Source organism: Sus scrofa, chromosome 4 (assembly GCF_000003025.6).
Source record: "Sus scrofa isolate TJ Tabasco breed Duroc chromosome 4, Sscrofa11.1, whole genome shotgun sequence".
Taxonomy (NCBI): Eukaryota; Metazoa; Chordata; class Mammalia; order Artiodactyla; family Suidae; genus Sus; species Sus scrofa.
Genome location: NC_010446.5, coordinates 33,810,111 through 33,826,594, shown reverse-complemented (window position 1 = coordinate 33,826,594; position 16,484 = coordinate 33,810,111). Strand labels below are relative to the sequence as shown.

The window sequence follows — 16,484 nt, the reverse complement described above, 5'->3', positions numbered from 1 at the left end:
TAGGCAAAATCCCTTCCCCTCATGGAATTTACATTCTAGTAGTGAAGGTAGAAATTAAGAAATAAACTAGTGAATATATAAACTAGAAATCTAATGAAATGTCAGGTAGTGATAAGGGCAATAAAGAAATATATGAAATAGTAATGGAACAGAGAATAACTATAATTTTTTTATGTAGGATGGGCAGGGAATGCCTCTCTGGGGTGACAGTTGAGCAGAGACACAAGCCAGGTGACTATCTGGAGGAAGAGTAGTCTAGATGACGGGAACAACAGATGCAAAATTCTGAGGCAGAAATGTATATGGAATGTTGAGAGGCAAAAGGCCAGTTTAGTGCAGTGGAGTAAGAGAAAATGCAGTAGGAAATGAAATTGCTAGCAGCCAGGAATTGTGTTAGCCTTATAGAACTTAAGGACTTTGAAATTTTTTCTATTGAGGTTGTTTGAATAAGGACAAACATATTTTAAAGAATCACATTGGTGGGAGCATGGGTTAATATGGAGATTGACTGTAAGGTCAGCAAGAGTACTTAAGTGAGACCTGTTAGGAGGCTGTTTCCATAGTCTAGGTGCAAGAGATTGTGATCTAGATGTAATAACTCAGTAACAGTGAGAAATGGTCACATTTGAAATATATTTTTAAGGGAGAGCCAATAGGATTTGCTGATGGATTGGCTGCGGGGTGAGAGAAAGAGAGGGGTAGAGGATGAATCTGGCCTGAGTAACCTGGTGAATGGTAAGGCCACCTTACTGAGATGGGGACTAAGGGAGTGTTTGAGCGAGGGCATGCAGTGGGCTTGAGCTGTGTTTTGAACATTGGGTTTGAGATGAATGTTGACAGCCAAGTGGAGTTGTCCAGGAGACAGATGGTCATTCAAGTCTAGGGTTCACAGGAGAGAAGGAGACCAGAAATAAATTTAGGAATCCTTCATGTGTAGTTGTATTTAATACCGTGGTTCTGGATGAGTTCCTCCTGAGAAGTGGGTGGACATAGGGTAGAGGTCTGAGGATTGAGCCCTGGAGCTCTTCGGTATTTAGAATTGAGAAGTGGAAGAAATCAGAAAAGAAACAGACTGTGAAATCAGTAGGAATTCAGGAAAATTCGTATTCTAGAATCCAACTGTAAAAAGTGTCTCAGGAGGAGGGCAGGGTCCACTGTGTCAAATGTTGTTAAAAGTTGAACGTTGGATTTGACAGTGTGAAGTTAATTGGTAACCCTGACAAGCAATTTCACTGAAGTGTGGGGACAAAACCTGATTGGAGAGTGGGCTCAAAAGGGAATGGAAGAGCAGAATTGGAGAAACTGGGTAAAGACAACTTTTTAAAGGGGTTTTTCTATAAAGGGGAATAGAAAAATGAAATAATACTTGGGTGGGAAGAGGACTGTGAAGTCAGGGAAACATACTGTTCTTTTTTATGTTAAGAGATAATACAGTATGTTGTATGCTGGGGGGTCGTTATAGCATCGAGGGAGGAAATGATTGCAGAAGAGGAGGCAGTTGTCAGAACAAAGTTCTTGGCTAGACCAGTGGGAAGGGATCTCGTGTACAAATGGAAGAGCTGGTTGATTGGAGTTCAAGCTGTTTAACCACTGAAGTAGGGAAGGCAGAGAATGGATAAGCTGCAGGTAGGTTGGTACATTTCATGAGAGGATCTAGAAATTATCTTCTGATTATTTCTTATTTCTCAGTAAACTAGAAACAAAATCATCAGCTGAGAAGATGGACTGTGAAACTAGAGGTTTGAGAAAAAGAGGAGAATGTGAGAGAGATCTCTGTAAAAGAGACCTAATTGAAATTTTAGCCCAGAAATGTCTTAGTAGCAGGGTTGCAGTGTGCTCCCCACCTTTCCAGTTTGGAAACTGGTGTCCTTCCCTTCTAGGAAATGTTAACTTCTTTATTGGGTAATCACCCCCAGTCCCAATTCCCCTTTCCTTTCTGGAAGTCCTTTCATCAGGAGCTGGATACTTGGACTAATCCTCTGATTATCCCTCTCTTCTTTCAGCTTTATCTTCTAATCTTTTTTTTTTTTTAGAGTTTTTCATTTCAGCTATCTTACTGTTATTATTTTTTACAGCTGCACCTGCAGCATGTGGAAGTTCCCAGGCCAGGGGTCCAATTGGATCTGCAGCTGGGGCCACAGCCACACAACCCTGGATCCGAGCCACATTTGTGACCTGTGCCACAGTTTGCAGCAGCGACAGATGCTTAACCCTCTAAGCAAGGCCAGGGATAAAACCCACATCCTCACAGAGACAACATCAGGGCCGTAACCTGCTGGGCCACAGTGAGAATGCCTCAGCTATCTTATTATTTTTTTAATCTTCCATAGCTTCTTATTCTTTTTAATGGATGCAATAGATTCTTATTTAAGTTATTAAGGTTTTTGTTTGTTTTGTGTTTTGTTCTGTTTCTTCCCTGAATAGTCTGTTTCCTCCAAATATCCTTTTATCTGCTTGCTTGTTTTGATCTTTGTGTTTTGTGATGCTTTCTTCAAATGCTTGATGATCCTTGGCTGCCCATTTGTATTTGTGTGTGGCTTTGAAAACCTCTGTGTGTGTGAATGGGGCTAGTTACTGGTGGGCTTCAAAGGGAGGTAAGCTCGAGGTCAGCTGGCTTTTTCATTGCCAATGTGTAGAGGTCTTTTCTTCAAGACCATTGATTTTTTTTTTTTTTTTCAAAGATTGGGGATGGTGGGTATATGCCTATATATGTCACCCTTTGGGGGCCAGAGCAGGAAAAGAAAGTGAGGGCTTCCTGTTGCCATAGGTAGGCTATTATTCAGTATCTCTTCCCTCACTGTGGGTTGTCCTTCGGCCCTGCTCTGTGCCTAGTACCCAAGTGCAGGACATCTCTGCGCCATCTGGCCTGGACACCATCCTGGTGGAATGCAGTGATCATCTGGCTGCCTGGGGTCGGGCTTTGGGAGTGACGTAGCAAGGAACTAATTTGTAAACATTCAAGTTTAGCTTCAAAGAACTAAGACTCTCAGGTTCTTTAGGGCAAAGCAGCTCATTCCCATGTGAATCCCTCCATTTCTTCTTGGTCTTCATTAAGTCCTTACCACTCCTCTAATAGCTTTCTGTTCCTCAGAGTTTGGGGTTTTCTTTTTGTTTTGTTTCACTTTTCTTCTTCGGGAAAACTCAGATATTCTAATGTAATTCCTCTTGTTCCCTTACTGATAGATCAGTACCTTTTTTTTTTTTTTTTTCTTTACTGTCGTGTTAATAAGGACACGAGGAGGAGGGAAAGGAGATCGACATATGTGGTCAACTCACCATGTTTTTCCAGAACACATGCACACTCTCTAAAGGGTGATCATCGCAGTAACGAACACTTGTTGAGTACCTCCCAGTTCCCAGTGCTTTACATTTATTAACTTGGACTCATAATGGTCTTGTGAGACAAGTGCTGTTATTATTGCCATTTTAGAAATGAAGAAACCAAGACACCGAGTTCCCACCCTGGTTCAGTGAGCCAGTGATCTGGCTTGTCTCTGTGAATTCGATCCCAGCCCTGGTACAGTGGTTAATAATTTGGCAATGTCACAGCTGTAGCATAGCTCTCAGCTCTGGCTCAGATTACATCCCTGGCCCGGGAACTTCCATATGCTATGGGAGCTGCTGAAAAAGAAACAAAAGAAAAAAGAAACTAAGGCACAGAGAATTTACGTAACTTGTCAAAGTTATAAAACTAGTAAGTGTGAAGCTAGCATTCAAAAATCAGCTGTCAGGGAGTTCCCATCACGGCTCAGTGGAAACAAATCCAGCTAGTATCCATGAGGACTCAGGTTCGATCCCTGGCCTTGCTCAGTGGGTTAAGGATCCAGCATTGCCGTGAGCTATGGTGTACTTCGCAGACATGGCTCGGAGCCTGTGTTCCTGTGGCTGTGGTGTAGGCAGGCAGCTACAGCTCCAATTTGACCCCTAGCTGGAAACCTCCAAAAAAAAAAAAAAAAAAAAAAAAAATCAGCTGCTAGAGACTGCTGAGACCCCTCCTGGTTAATACTCTCTCATACAGTATCCCATTCCTTATGAAAAATCCTGGGAATTTAGCATGTCATCCGTGGGCTCTGTGATCAGGTCTGGAGAATTTCCGCAGTCTCCTCTCTCTCTCCTCTGTCCTCGACTTCGCCTCTTTGACCTTATATTCTAATCATACTGAACTTCTTGCCCCGAATACACCATGGTCTTATGGTCCTTTTGCATTTTTCATGCTGTTCCCTTTACCCCAAACATTCCTTTATTCTCCAGAATGCTCAATATAGTGTTAAGGGATTTCAACATAGACTTGTAAGTTGGATATTTGTATAATCTGTTTCACCTAGCAATCAACTCATGCTTTTGATTTGTCTTGATTTAGTATGCCCTCTTGAAAAATGCATAATTGAATAAAATAATATTCCATCACATATGAAGGGTTCTTATGTCTAACTAAACAAAATTATCTCCTCAATATTTGGTTGTATTGAGAGTGAGATTTAAAGATTCTTTTGGAGTAGAAGTGAAAACATGTGTATTTCAAATAGTTATGGATTAATTTCATTCACTTGTTACATTAAAATGTTTTCTAACCTTGTCTTACTGTTTTTCTTAATAGCCTTTTCTCCCTCTTGCGAATCTGGAATGTTCACCAAATGTTGAAACTTTCCTTTGCAAAGCTTTTGTACCAACCTGCACAGAGCAAATTGATGTGGTTCCACCCTGTCGTAAATTTTGTGAGAAAGTATATTCTGATTGCAAAAAATTAATGGATACTTTTGGGATCCGATGGCCTGAGGAACTTGAATGTAACAGGTAAATTATGTTTTATGCTTTCAACTGAAAGCTACTGATAATATTTTAATATTGGTGTTGGTTTTCCATAATGTTAGTGGTAGGCTTTCATTATTTAATTCAACAAATGTTTGTTGCACATTTAATATATGTCAGGCACTTACTATAGATCAATGCTGTAAACAATGGTGAGCAAAACCAGACTTGGTTCTTGTTCTCAGGGAATTTAGAGGGGGATGGGAGGAACGGAGAGTAATCAAATAATCATAAAAATAAATGCAAAATTACAACTGTGCTAATATAACAAAGGAGGGTACATAGTTCCCCGAGAATGTGTGATGGTGCCTTGGCCCTAAACTGGGAGGAAATGAACCTTTTCATCATTCACTGACCTTTTTGCACATTAGCCTTGATTAATTGCTTTTATCTCCTATTCTCTAGGCATTGGGAGCTTGTAATTTGACATATTCTACTGATAAAATGAGACCTCATGTAATAAATCTGGAGAGGAAGCTGGCTTCCTTTTTGTTTCTTTATCTGTAGACTAAAGAAACTGTAGAACTTTTGTGGAACTCCTACCTCTGGTAGATGCATAATCACTTTACAGGACAACTGGTAATATATACTAGAGGTGAAGATATGCATTCTCTACCTCTTAGTGAAAGCTCTTTCTATAGAAACTTTTCCACACACAAGGAATCATTAACAGGAATATTTATTATAGGAGTTTCCCTTCGTGGCTCAGTGGGTAATGACTAAGAACCATGAGGTTTTGGGTTCGATCCCTGGCCTTGCTCAGTGGGTTAAGGATCCAACGTTGCCGTGAGCTGTGGTTTAGGTTGCAGATATGGCTCGGATCCCGTGTTGCTGGGGCTCTGGTGTAGGCCGGTGACTATGGCTCTGATTTGACCCCTGGCCTGGGAACCTCCATATGCTGTGGGAGTGGTCCAAGAAATGGCTAAAAAAAAAAAAAAAAATATTTTAGCATTATTCATTTTTGTTTTGTTTGTTTTGCTTTTTAGGGCTATACCTGCGGCATATGAAAGTTCCCAGGGTAGGGGTCTAATCAGAGCTACAGCTGCTGGCCTGCACCACAGCCTCAGCCACGTGGAATCCAAGCCACGTCTTCGACCTACACCACAGCTCTCGGCAACACCGGATCCTTAACTCACTGAGCAAGGCCAGAGACTGAACCCTCATGGATACTGGTCAGCCTTGTTACTGCTGAGCCACAATGGGAACTTCTGTAATTTTTTTAAAATGAGAAAAAGTCTGAAAGTCCTTTGTAAGAGTATAAGTAAATTTTGGTATAGTTACACGCTAGAATACTACCATACAATTATAAGATGAATGCAGTTGACCCAGATCTGTCAGTGTGAATAACTCTAAAAATTATAGTGCCAAGTCACAAGTGTAATAAATATAGCTCAATGTCATTTATATAAAGTTCAGAATCTATGAAACAATGCTATATAACATTATAGCTAGACAATAACATAGTAAAGATATTAAAAAAATTCATGAGAAATAAAAACTGAACTTGCAGTAATACATATTTTGGAAGAGAGAGAAAAGAGAATAGGACCAGAAAGTGGTCCCAACAGTGACTGAAATGTTATGTTGCTTTATTTAAAAAGATATAAAGCAAAACCGAAATGATACTACCTTTTGAAAAAGCTTGTAGATACATCCATGGGTTTTTTTAGTGAACATACATTTTATTTTTACCTGAAGCTTACTTAAAACTCTTTCTCTTTAAACACCTCTACTAATTTCTAAACCATGTAAATCCTCCAAAATAATTCTGGTGTGTGGAAACTCAACTGAGTGGTAAAATTCCGCACAAAACAGAAATACCCGCTTTGTATGCCCAGAACTGCCCATAAACAAGGGAGGCAAACAGCCAAACCCCAGCAAAACGGTGATGTGAGTCAAGCTGGTCCAGAGCCTTCCTCTAGGTGATCTTCTTCCCCTTCTTTGAGAACTTAGAGATCACTTGAACTCTCTTCTCTCCTTCCAGGAAATGATCTCATTTCAGTCATTTTATTTGTTATCACCTTACTATGTGGTTGATCTACTGTGTTCATGAATGTTAGAAAATAAAAATTAGGAGTTCCCGTCGTGTCTCAGCAGAAACGAATCTGACTAGTATCCATGAGGTTGTAGGTTCAATCCCTGGCCTTGCTCAGTGGATTAAGGATCTGGGGGTCGCGTGAGCTGTGGTGTAGGTCACAGATGCGGCTTGGATCCCATGTTGCTGTTGCTGTGGCTGTGGTATAGGCTAGCAGCTACACATCTGTTTTGACCCCTAGCCTGGAAACTTCCATAGGCCTCGGGTGTGGCCTTCAAAAGACTAAATAAATAAATAAAAGTTAACTTTCTCAAGACTGTATTTCAATTGCTATAAACAGACAAGCCTGCACTTTTTGTCTAGGGAGTCCAATCAAGATAAATTCTTTCTTGGAGTTCCCGTTGTGGCTCAGTGGTTAATGAATCCGACTAGGAGCCATGAGGTTGCGGGTTCGATCCCTGGCCTCTCTCAGTGGGTTAAGGATCCGGCGTTGCCGTGAGCTGTGGTGTAGGTTGCAGACGTGGCTCGGATCCTGTGGTTCTGTGGCTCTGGCGTAGGCCGGCCGCTACAGCTCCGATTCGACCTCTAGCCAGGGAACCTCCATATGCCGCGGGAGTGGCCCCAGAAAAGGCAAAAAGACAAAAAGACAAAAAAAAAAAAAATTCTTTCTTAAATATTTAGGGAGTTCCCATTGTGGCTCAGCAGATTAAGAACCCAGTTAGTATCTGTGAGGATGTGGGTTTGATCCCTGGCCTCACTCAGTGGGTTAAGGATCCATTGTTGCTGCAAGCTGCGGCATAGGTCACAGATGCTACTTGGATCTGATGTTGCTGTGGCTGCAGTGTAGGCTGGTAGGTGCAGCTTGGATTTAACCCCTAGCCTGGGAACTTCCATATGCCGCAGGTAAGGCCCTAAAAAGGAAAAAAAAAAAATTGGCCTTGAAATCAGAAATAACTTAAAAATCATAAATTGATTAATTATTTTCCAAGCAAGGGAATTTTCATGTTCACTTGCTTAATATTCAATATGTATGTTAGCATGTTGGGGCCTCATTAACAACTCCAAGTTCTTAGTCAACTTCAAAACTTTCTCCCCAACTCTAAACCTGTAATCCATTTAAGTTTGTATGTCTTCCTGTCAATTATGAATGCATAAGGAAATATTTAATAGTTGGAAAGCATAGCATTGCTTTGCTTAGTTTTTTAAAATAGTGACTCAATAAAAATGTTGACTTATTTAATTTTTAAATTCTTCACAGGTTACAATACTGTGACGAACCTGTTCCTGCAACTTTTGATCCACACACAGATTTTCTTAGTCCTCAGAAGAAAATAGAACCAGTCCAAAGAGACATTGGATTTTGGTGTCCAAGGCATCTTAAGACTTCTGGGGGACAAGGCTATAAGTTTCTTGGAATTGACCAGTGTGCACCTCCATGCCCCAACATGTATTTTAAGAATGATGAGTTGGAGTTTGCAAAAAGTTTTATTGGAATAGTTTCAATATTTTGTCTTTGTGCAACTCTGTTCACATTCCTTACTTTTTTAATTGATGTTAGAAGATTCAGATACCCAGAGAGACCAATTATATATTACTCTGTCTGTTATAGCATTGTATCTCTTATGTACTTTATTGGATTCTTGCTGGGCAATAGTACAGCCTGCAATAAGGCAGACGAGAAGCTAGAACTTGGTGACACAGTTGTCCTAGGCTCTCAAAATAAGGCTTGCACCGTTTTGTTTATGTTTTTGTATTTTTTCACAATGGCTGGCACTGTGTGGTGGGTGATTCTTACCATTACTTGGTTCTTAGCTGCTGGGAGAAAGTGGAGTTGTGAAGCCATTGAGCAAAAAGCAGTGTGGTTTCATGCCGTGGCCTGGGGAATACCAGGTTTTCTGACCGTTATGCTTCTTGCTATGAACAAAGTGGAAGGAGACAATATTAGTGGAGTTTGCTTTGTCGGTCTTTATGACCTGGATGCTTCTCGCTACTTTGTACTCTTGCCGCTGTGCTTTTGTGTGTTTGTTGGGCTGTCTCTTCTTTTAGCTGGCATTATTTCCTTAAATCATGTTCGACAAGTTATACAGCATGATGGCCGGAACCAAGAGAAGCTAAAGAAATTTATGATTCGAATCGGAGTCTTCAGTGGCCTGTATCTTGTGCCATTAGTGATGCTTCTTGGATGTTATGTCTATGAGCAAGTGAACAGGATCACCTGGGAGATAACTTGGGTCTCTGACCATTGTCGTCAGTACCATATACCATGTCCTTATCAGGTAAAAGCTGTCATTTGTATTATTTCACTACTGAATTTTAACAGAGAAAATGTTCCCTGGAAATATCTTTGAGTTAGTCATGAGCATAAAATTAGATTTCAGGTGCGAAAATCCAATAGACAGAGGGAATTGTTCCCTATGCATCAGTTTCCTCAAGTTTTAGCTTCAGTTACAGTAGTAAAAGTGTCTCCTTTTAGCTGTTCTTTTAAAATTAAATTGGATTGCAAAGGCAGATTAAAATAGTGATGAAGAATGGAGTCAGAAGAACAGTCTTATAGGGAGAAAATGAAGGGTAACTTCTGCTGAGTTGGGAGGTGTTTTTAATTCTTCATTTACTTGGGAAAACCCTTATTTGGGTATATTTCATTTGATCATATCCTCTTATATTTTGCTTTTATATTCTTATGAAAATAGAACTTAGTTTTTGCCTAAACCATCGTGTCATTTCTCTGACAAAAAGCACAATTAAAACAAAATATGTCTCTGATGTTTCTAATTGGATTAAGGTGGTGATTTTAAGACTTAAAAAAATAAATGTTTGAAAATAGAAAATCTCTAAAGCATTTTAGTTGAGTTTTTAAATAGAAACTTTTTAATAGATTGTATACATTTTTCTTGAATATTTATATATGGTATTAAGTGGTTATACTTGGTGTGAGTGCTGTCATCACAGTATTTCAAATCAAACAATGTGCAGGCTGAGTTATTTTACATAATAATTTATGTTGTAGAAAGTTACTGCACTGCAACACAGTGGAACCTACTGTAAATACTGAAGTGTGGGGACAGTGGTTTTACTTACCTTACTTCCTGTCCATGGTCTGTTATTCATTGTCTGCTTTTACTATATAATTAATAAGGGTGCTGTCTTAAAGGGATCAGCTATATTAAATGTCTAGATTCCTCAGTATTTTGGGCAAACTAGAGGGGAAGCAACTATTACACACTGCTAAAAAGTTTAAGTTACATGATTTTTTTAAAGATTACATTTCATGTAAAGAAAGAAACTATATCATAAGATAAAATGAGAAAATTCTAATCTTCAAGTGGGAAAGGACTTATGATATAAAGTTCAGGGGCTATAAAAGAAAAGATTGCTAAATTTGACAAAGGAAAAAATTTTTTTCAGATTCAAAACCCCACCATAATCAAATTTAGAAGACTAACTGGGAAAATTTATTCACACATCACCACATCATAAGTGAAGAGCTAATTTCCTTATTTAAAAAGTGTTCCTGGGAGTTCCCGTCGTGGCGCAGTGGTTAACGAATCCGACTAGGAACCATGAGGTTGCGGGTTCGGTCCCTGCCCTTGCTCAGTGGGTTAACGATCCGGCGTTGCCGTGAGCTGTGGTGTAGATTGCAGACGCGGCTCGGATCCTGCGTTGCTGTGGCTCTGGCGTAGGCCGGTGGCTACAGCTCTGATTCGACCCCTAGCCTGGGAACCTCCATATGCCGCGAGAGCGGCCCAAGAAATAGCAACAACAACAACAAAGAGACAAAAAAAAAAAAAAAGAGTTCCTGTAGATCAATAAGAAAAAACTAACAGGAGGTCATGCTGTAGCACCACGGCATTGCTGGAGTGCTGGGCTGCAGTTTTGATCCCCAGCCCAGCACAGTGGATCCAGGGTTGCTGCAGCTGCAGTGTAGGTTGCAACTGCAGCTCAGATCTGATCCCTGGCCTGGGAACTCCATATGCTTGGTGTGGGGGGGCCAGAAAAGGGGGAAAAAAAGAAAATAGCTAATGATCTGATATAAAAACGAGAAAAGAATATGTAGAGGGGTCACAGAAGAGGAAAACAAAAAACCTATTCTTGAACATATGAAAAAATGTTACAAGAAAAATGCAAATTAAAATTATAATAAAATTGTATTTCTGCTTATGACATAGCAAACGTCTGAAGGTTTTATAACCACTGTATTGACAAAACTGTGGCAAAATACATGTTCTAGACTTTGCTGTTAAATTAGTTCAACCTTCCCTGGAAAGTGTCTTAAGCGTTTTAATAATATTTATCATTTAAGATGCACGAACTCTTTGATCCTGTCCTTCTGGGAATTTATGGACAGATCTCAAAACGTGAGAAATTACACATATATGAAGATAGTCACTGCAGCATTGTTTGCGATAGCAATAGATCGGAAATAACCTAAATATCTATTAATGGGGTAGTTGAATATATTATAGTTTATTAATAAGTGTACAAAACAAGGTGAAATGCAGAAGGTATTTTGGCACTTGTGTAACCTTTAAAAATAATATTTGAGAGTTTATGCTTGAAAGAAAAATATGATCTAATTTTTACAGAATTTCCACATTTTTACATTTTACTTAGGCTTATTTTGCTCTAACCAAGTTTTTGTAAGATAAACATCAATGATGCATAAAGACTCTAAAGTAGTATGTTGTTTTAATGAGTTTAAATATATTTTTTGTAGATTATAGTTCAGGAAAATAGATTAATATTGAGGCAGATATTTGGCAGTCATAAGAGGCTGCTGTATTTATAGGGGAAAAAAATGCCAGATAAAAAAGCAAGATGTTAAGACATCCTTCCTAAATGTTTTTAATAAGTGTTTTTCCATGTCTGGCTGTATATTTTGATAAAGGTTCTTTGTTCAGATCTTCTGTAAAGAATGTATTACACTTAAAGCACTATTCATTATACTATGTTATGTCATTTTATAATAAATAATAAAACAGACTAAAGATTTTACTTTTTGTCCAAGTTCTACATTGTATAGACCTTCCTCCACTTATAAATATATCACTGAAATTTTTATTATGCATTATTTCGTTGTAGGCAAAAACAGAAACTCGACCAGAATTGGCATTATTTATGATGAAATATTGATGACTTTAATTGTTGGCATCTCTGCTGTCTTCTGGGTCGGAAGCAAAAAGACATGCACAGAATGGGCTGGGTTTTTTAAACGAAATCGCAAGAAAGAGTAAGAATCTGTTGATTTATCTGACATTGTTTTAAAATAAATAGGTCAAATGCCAAGGAGCTATTAAAATCATCATTGTGCTGGAGTTTCATTATATCACCTGTTTCAAGTTGAAATATTTTTCATTGAGAGAGATGCTTTATTTTAGCATTTGTTACAGTAGTCTTTGACATATACTATTCTATTGAAATGTGAATAAAAGGTTTGTAAAATGTACATTTTCTTTCCATGGCTTATAATATATCCAGTATTATTACTGCTTTCATGGGTTCATTGTTTTGGGTTCAGCATTTTAAATAGTTTTTTTCTTTTTTATCAATGATAAAAGATGAATCAAATATATGTAAGACAATATATAGAATATATTTCAAATGTGATGTATGATCATTAATTACCTTTAATTTTTACTATGCATAGTACTGACTTAACATTATCACTTATTTGCCTTGCTTAAGATGGTAAAAATTTAAACATGAAATATTCTGTAAAAATATAGTAGATTTATATTTATGAGTAAATAATTCATTTTAGTTATGTATGTTATATATTGTCTATTGTCAACAATGTAGTATAGCATTTTTTAAACTGTTTTCATTTGGTTTGATTAATGAACTTTTATGGTAACATTTTCAGAACTGTAGACCTTTTTACAAGTTTTTATAAGTGTTTGAAGTCTGAAGAATTGTGTCGAACTGGGCTTTAATTTTTTGAACTATTACATATCTCTAGTCCCTATTTATATATCCACACTAACTTCAGAATTACTTGGAATTTTTTTTTTTTAGTTTTTATGGAATTATTACAAGGTTGTGAATTCTGCTTTGTAATCACAGTGATTCAGTTATATGTGTACACACATCCATTCTCTTTCATATTCTTTTTCCACATGGATTATCAGTGAATATTGGGTAGAGTTCTCTGTGCTATATACAGCAAGTCCTGAACTTGCTATAATTTTAATGTTAGAAAGAAAACAATTAAATTTAAACAAGGACCATTAATTATACTCTGTGTCCTTTCTGTCTGGTTTACTTTCATATTTGATATATTTATATGTGATATACACACAGATAGTGCCCTACTTTATTCTGGTTTGAGTTTTCTTGCCCTCATCCTTTGATTTTGCCTATTTAATTTCTTCCCACTATTTATGCTGACAAAAGCACCTAACAGTGTATGCACAAAAGATTTCATTTCATGGCAGTCTACTTATATCTCATAGTATTTCTAATCCTAGATTTTATAAATAATGTAAATCATATGGAATCTAACTTTAATCAATAAGGAGTTTTTGGCACAAATATATGATGTACTTTGTGGTTTCTGTTATAAACCTTGACATTTATCAAGTAAACTCTTTCCAATTTTCCTACAGTCCAATCAGTGAAAGCCGAAGAGTACTACAAGAGTCATGTGAGTTTTTCTTAAAGCACAATTCTAAAGTTAAACACAAAAAGAAGCACTACAAACCAAGTTCACACAAGCTGAAGGTCATTTCCAAATCCATGGGAACCAGCACAGGAGCGACAGCAAATCATGGCACTTCTGCAGTAGCAATCACTAACCATGACTACTTAGGACAAGAAACTTTGACAGAAATACAAACCTCGCCAGAAACATCAGTGAGGGAAGTGAGAGCGGACAGAGCTAGCCCGCCCAAAGCGAGAGAACAGGACGGTGAGGACCCTGCCTCCTCAGCAGCATCCAGCTCCAGACTCTGCGGGGAACAGACCGACAGGAAGGGCCGGGCAGGCAATGTGAAGGATAAGAGCCGAGTGCCGGCAAGTGCGCGGAGTGAAGGAAGGTGAGCTGTGACTTTCTGATCTTAAATCATCACTATTTCGAATACTACATTACATATATTTTACATACATATATTTTAAATAAAAGATAACATCTGAAAAGAAAGCATTCTTTGAGATGACATGTTTGTACACTTAATCTCAAGGGAAGTTTGGGTTTAAGGAGTTTGGGTTCAGCCTATGTATACTATTTTGCAGTTTAATTCTTAGCATTGAGAAGAGCCTTTCATGTATGTTGTTCAAATAGAAAAGTAATAATGTTCATTTCTACAGTAATTGGTAAAAGTTGCTTGTGTGTTTAGGTAAATGTTTGAGATTCATCTGAAATGCAGGCTGTTGAGTTTCAGTTAGTACTACATTATAATACTATCTGAAAGGTGTTTGTCATTTTACATAAGGATATTTATTTTCTGAACATGAAGTGAATTTTTCCAAATGGTCATAGATGATCCAAACACAGGTAAATATCAAATTAGCTGGAAAGGTGACAGCTGACTACTTTACAGTCTCAAGGTTTTCTTACCTGACTCTGCCAGCGTAGGCCAAATATACCTCCAACAGCTTTTGCATACTGGACTGTGTATGATTAGATACATAGGTGTTTTTTTGTTTTTTTTTTTAGGGCCGTACCCGAGGTATATGGAAGTTCCCAGGCTAGGGGTCAAATAGGAACTACAGTTGCCCACCTGCACCACAGCCACAGCAATGTGGGATCTGAGCTGCTTCTGCGACCTACACCACAGCTCAGGGCAGCGCTGGATCATCAACCCCACTGAGAGAGGCCAGGGATCAAACCCACATCCTCACTGATACTAGTCGGGTTTGTTTCTGCTGCACCACAGTGGGAACTCCTAGATACCTCCCTTCATCCTCCATGAATTCCTCGAAGGCAGAGCTGAGGTTGTACTCATCTTTGTGCTGCCAACCTCTTTAGACAGTGTCTGATCCATGGTGGGAAACCAATGAAAGATTTGCTAACCTGAGGGTAGGAATCCTGTCTTACTCCCCATGACACACCATGCTCAGCCCATACGTGTGTGGTGCTTGATGGACTTGCTGAAATTAGCAAAAAAATTGTATTTGAAAAAAGTTAGTCGTACTTTGAGGTGTTAAGTGTACACATAAAGAGTTTTAGTTAGTGATTTTCTGATAAAGGTGGATACTGGTTGGGAGTAAAACTCATGGAAAGAGAACAGCAGCTCTAGGGACATCTGGCCTCACATTTATGCTTTGGCGTGTACGTATGTCAGCTTTTGTTCTCTTACCTAGGGTAACTCCAAAGAACGATGGCACTGAAACCAGCCCGGCACCGAGCAACAGCCTGCAGGCCCCCAGTTCTTCAGAGCCAGGCAGCCTCAAAGGCTCCACATCACTGCTTGTTCACTCGGCTTCAGGAGTTAGAAAAGAGCAGGGCACTGGCAGTCACTCGGATACTTGAAAACCTGGTTATCATGTTACTGGGAAGTGGATTCATGTTACACAGGAGGTGACAGAACTCGGTCTTTTAAGAATCACTGTTATATTCTTCTTTTGCACTTAAAGCTGCATTGCCTACTGTTACACTGGAAACAATAGATTATGGAGAATATGATTCATTTCATACAGAGGTTAATGACAACCACATACCACCCTCCCCCCAAAAGAAAAATGTGCAGCTTCAAATAGTTTTTAAGTTGTTTGGGAGGAGGGTGTATTTAGAGGAATCTTCCTTTTCTATTTATAAAGATTCTCTCTTATTAAAAGATGTACTATGCTATTTCACTTTTATGGTATAAAATCAAGATTTTTCCTGGCTGAAGTATTTAAAACTTACCTTTGTATCTTTTTTATATATTTGAAAACAAGTTTATATGTATTTGAACTTTTTTTAGAAATCCTGGAAAGTCTATTCAAATATTTTTATTATCTTATTCCAGTATCTTTTTTTAACATTACTGTGGTAGCTTTTACACTGAATTTTTAAGGAAACTGAAAACTAGTATTCTTATATAGTATAAAAAATAGTCGATACACCGAAAGATGTTATAATGGGAATTCCACTAAAAAAAATCCACAATCCACTGACTCTACCTATCATCTTCAGTGTGTGAATTTTATAAAGTCTAGTTGTTTTAGGAATTTCACCTGCCTATTTTGCAACTGAAAGAAGGTGCTTTTGCTGAAATAGTGTCCAATGTGGATAATACTCTGCTGCTTGTTGATCCATCTTATTTTTAAAGTAAAATGTCCTTAAGGATTAGTAGATGAAATGTTACTCTTTTATAAATTAAGCCAAGTGCAATTGATTTCCTTTTTTTAATGTATTATGACCACCTAAGCTTGTATTTTTTATGACCATTTACAGTTGCCTTTATTTTTGTTTTAACTTGTTTTTTAACATTTGGAATACTACAAATTCTTATGCATTATTTTTCTCAGACATCATGTAGAATTTATATCTGCAGCTAAGTATGATTTTGCTGAACATTCAAAAGTATGTTAGCAGGAGTTCCTTGGTGGCCTAGTGGGTTAAGGATCTGGTGCTGTCGCTGCTGTGGTTTGGGTCACTGCTACAGCATGGGTTCGATGCCTGACCCTGCTGCAGGCATAGCCAAAAAAAAAAAAAAAAAGA

General features: G+C 38.3%; 1 protein-coding gene across 1 annotated transcript in view; it reads left to right on the top strand.

The window, feature by feature from the left end:
* FZD6 (frizzled class receptor 6) overlaps window positions 1-15,436 on the top strand; it is a gene marked incomplete at its 3' end in the record, with an annotated part of 33,398 nt that extends 17,962 nt beyond the window's left edge. Inside the window, 6 exon segments of the mRNA NM_001315750.1 lie at window positions 4,598-4,794; window positions 8,103-9,120; window positions 11,924-11,970; window positions 11,973-12,071; window positions 13,447-13,875; window positions 15,143-15,436. Of these exon segments, the coding sequence (NP_001302679.1) occupies window positions 4,598-4,794; window positions 8,103-9,120; window positions 11,924-11,970; window positions 11,973-12,071; window positions 13,447-13,875; window positions 15,143-15,311 (1,959 nt within the window).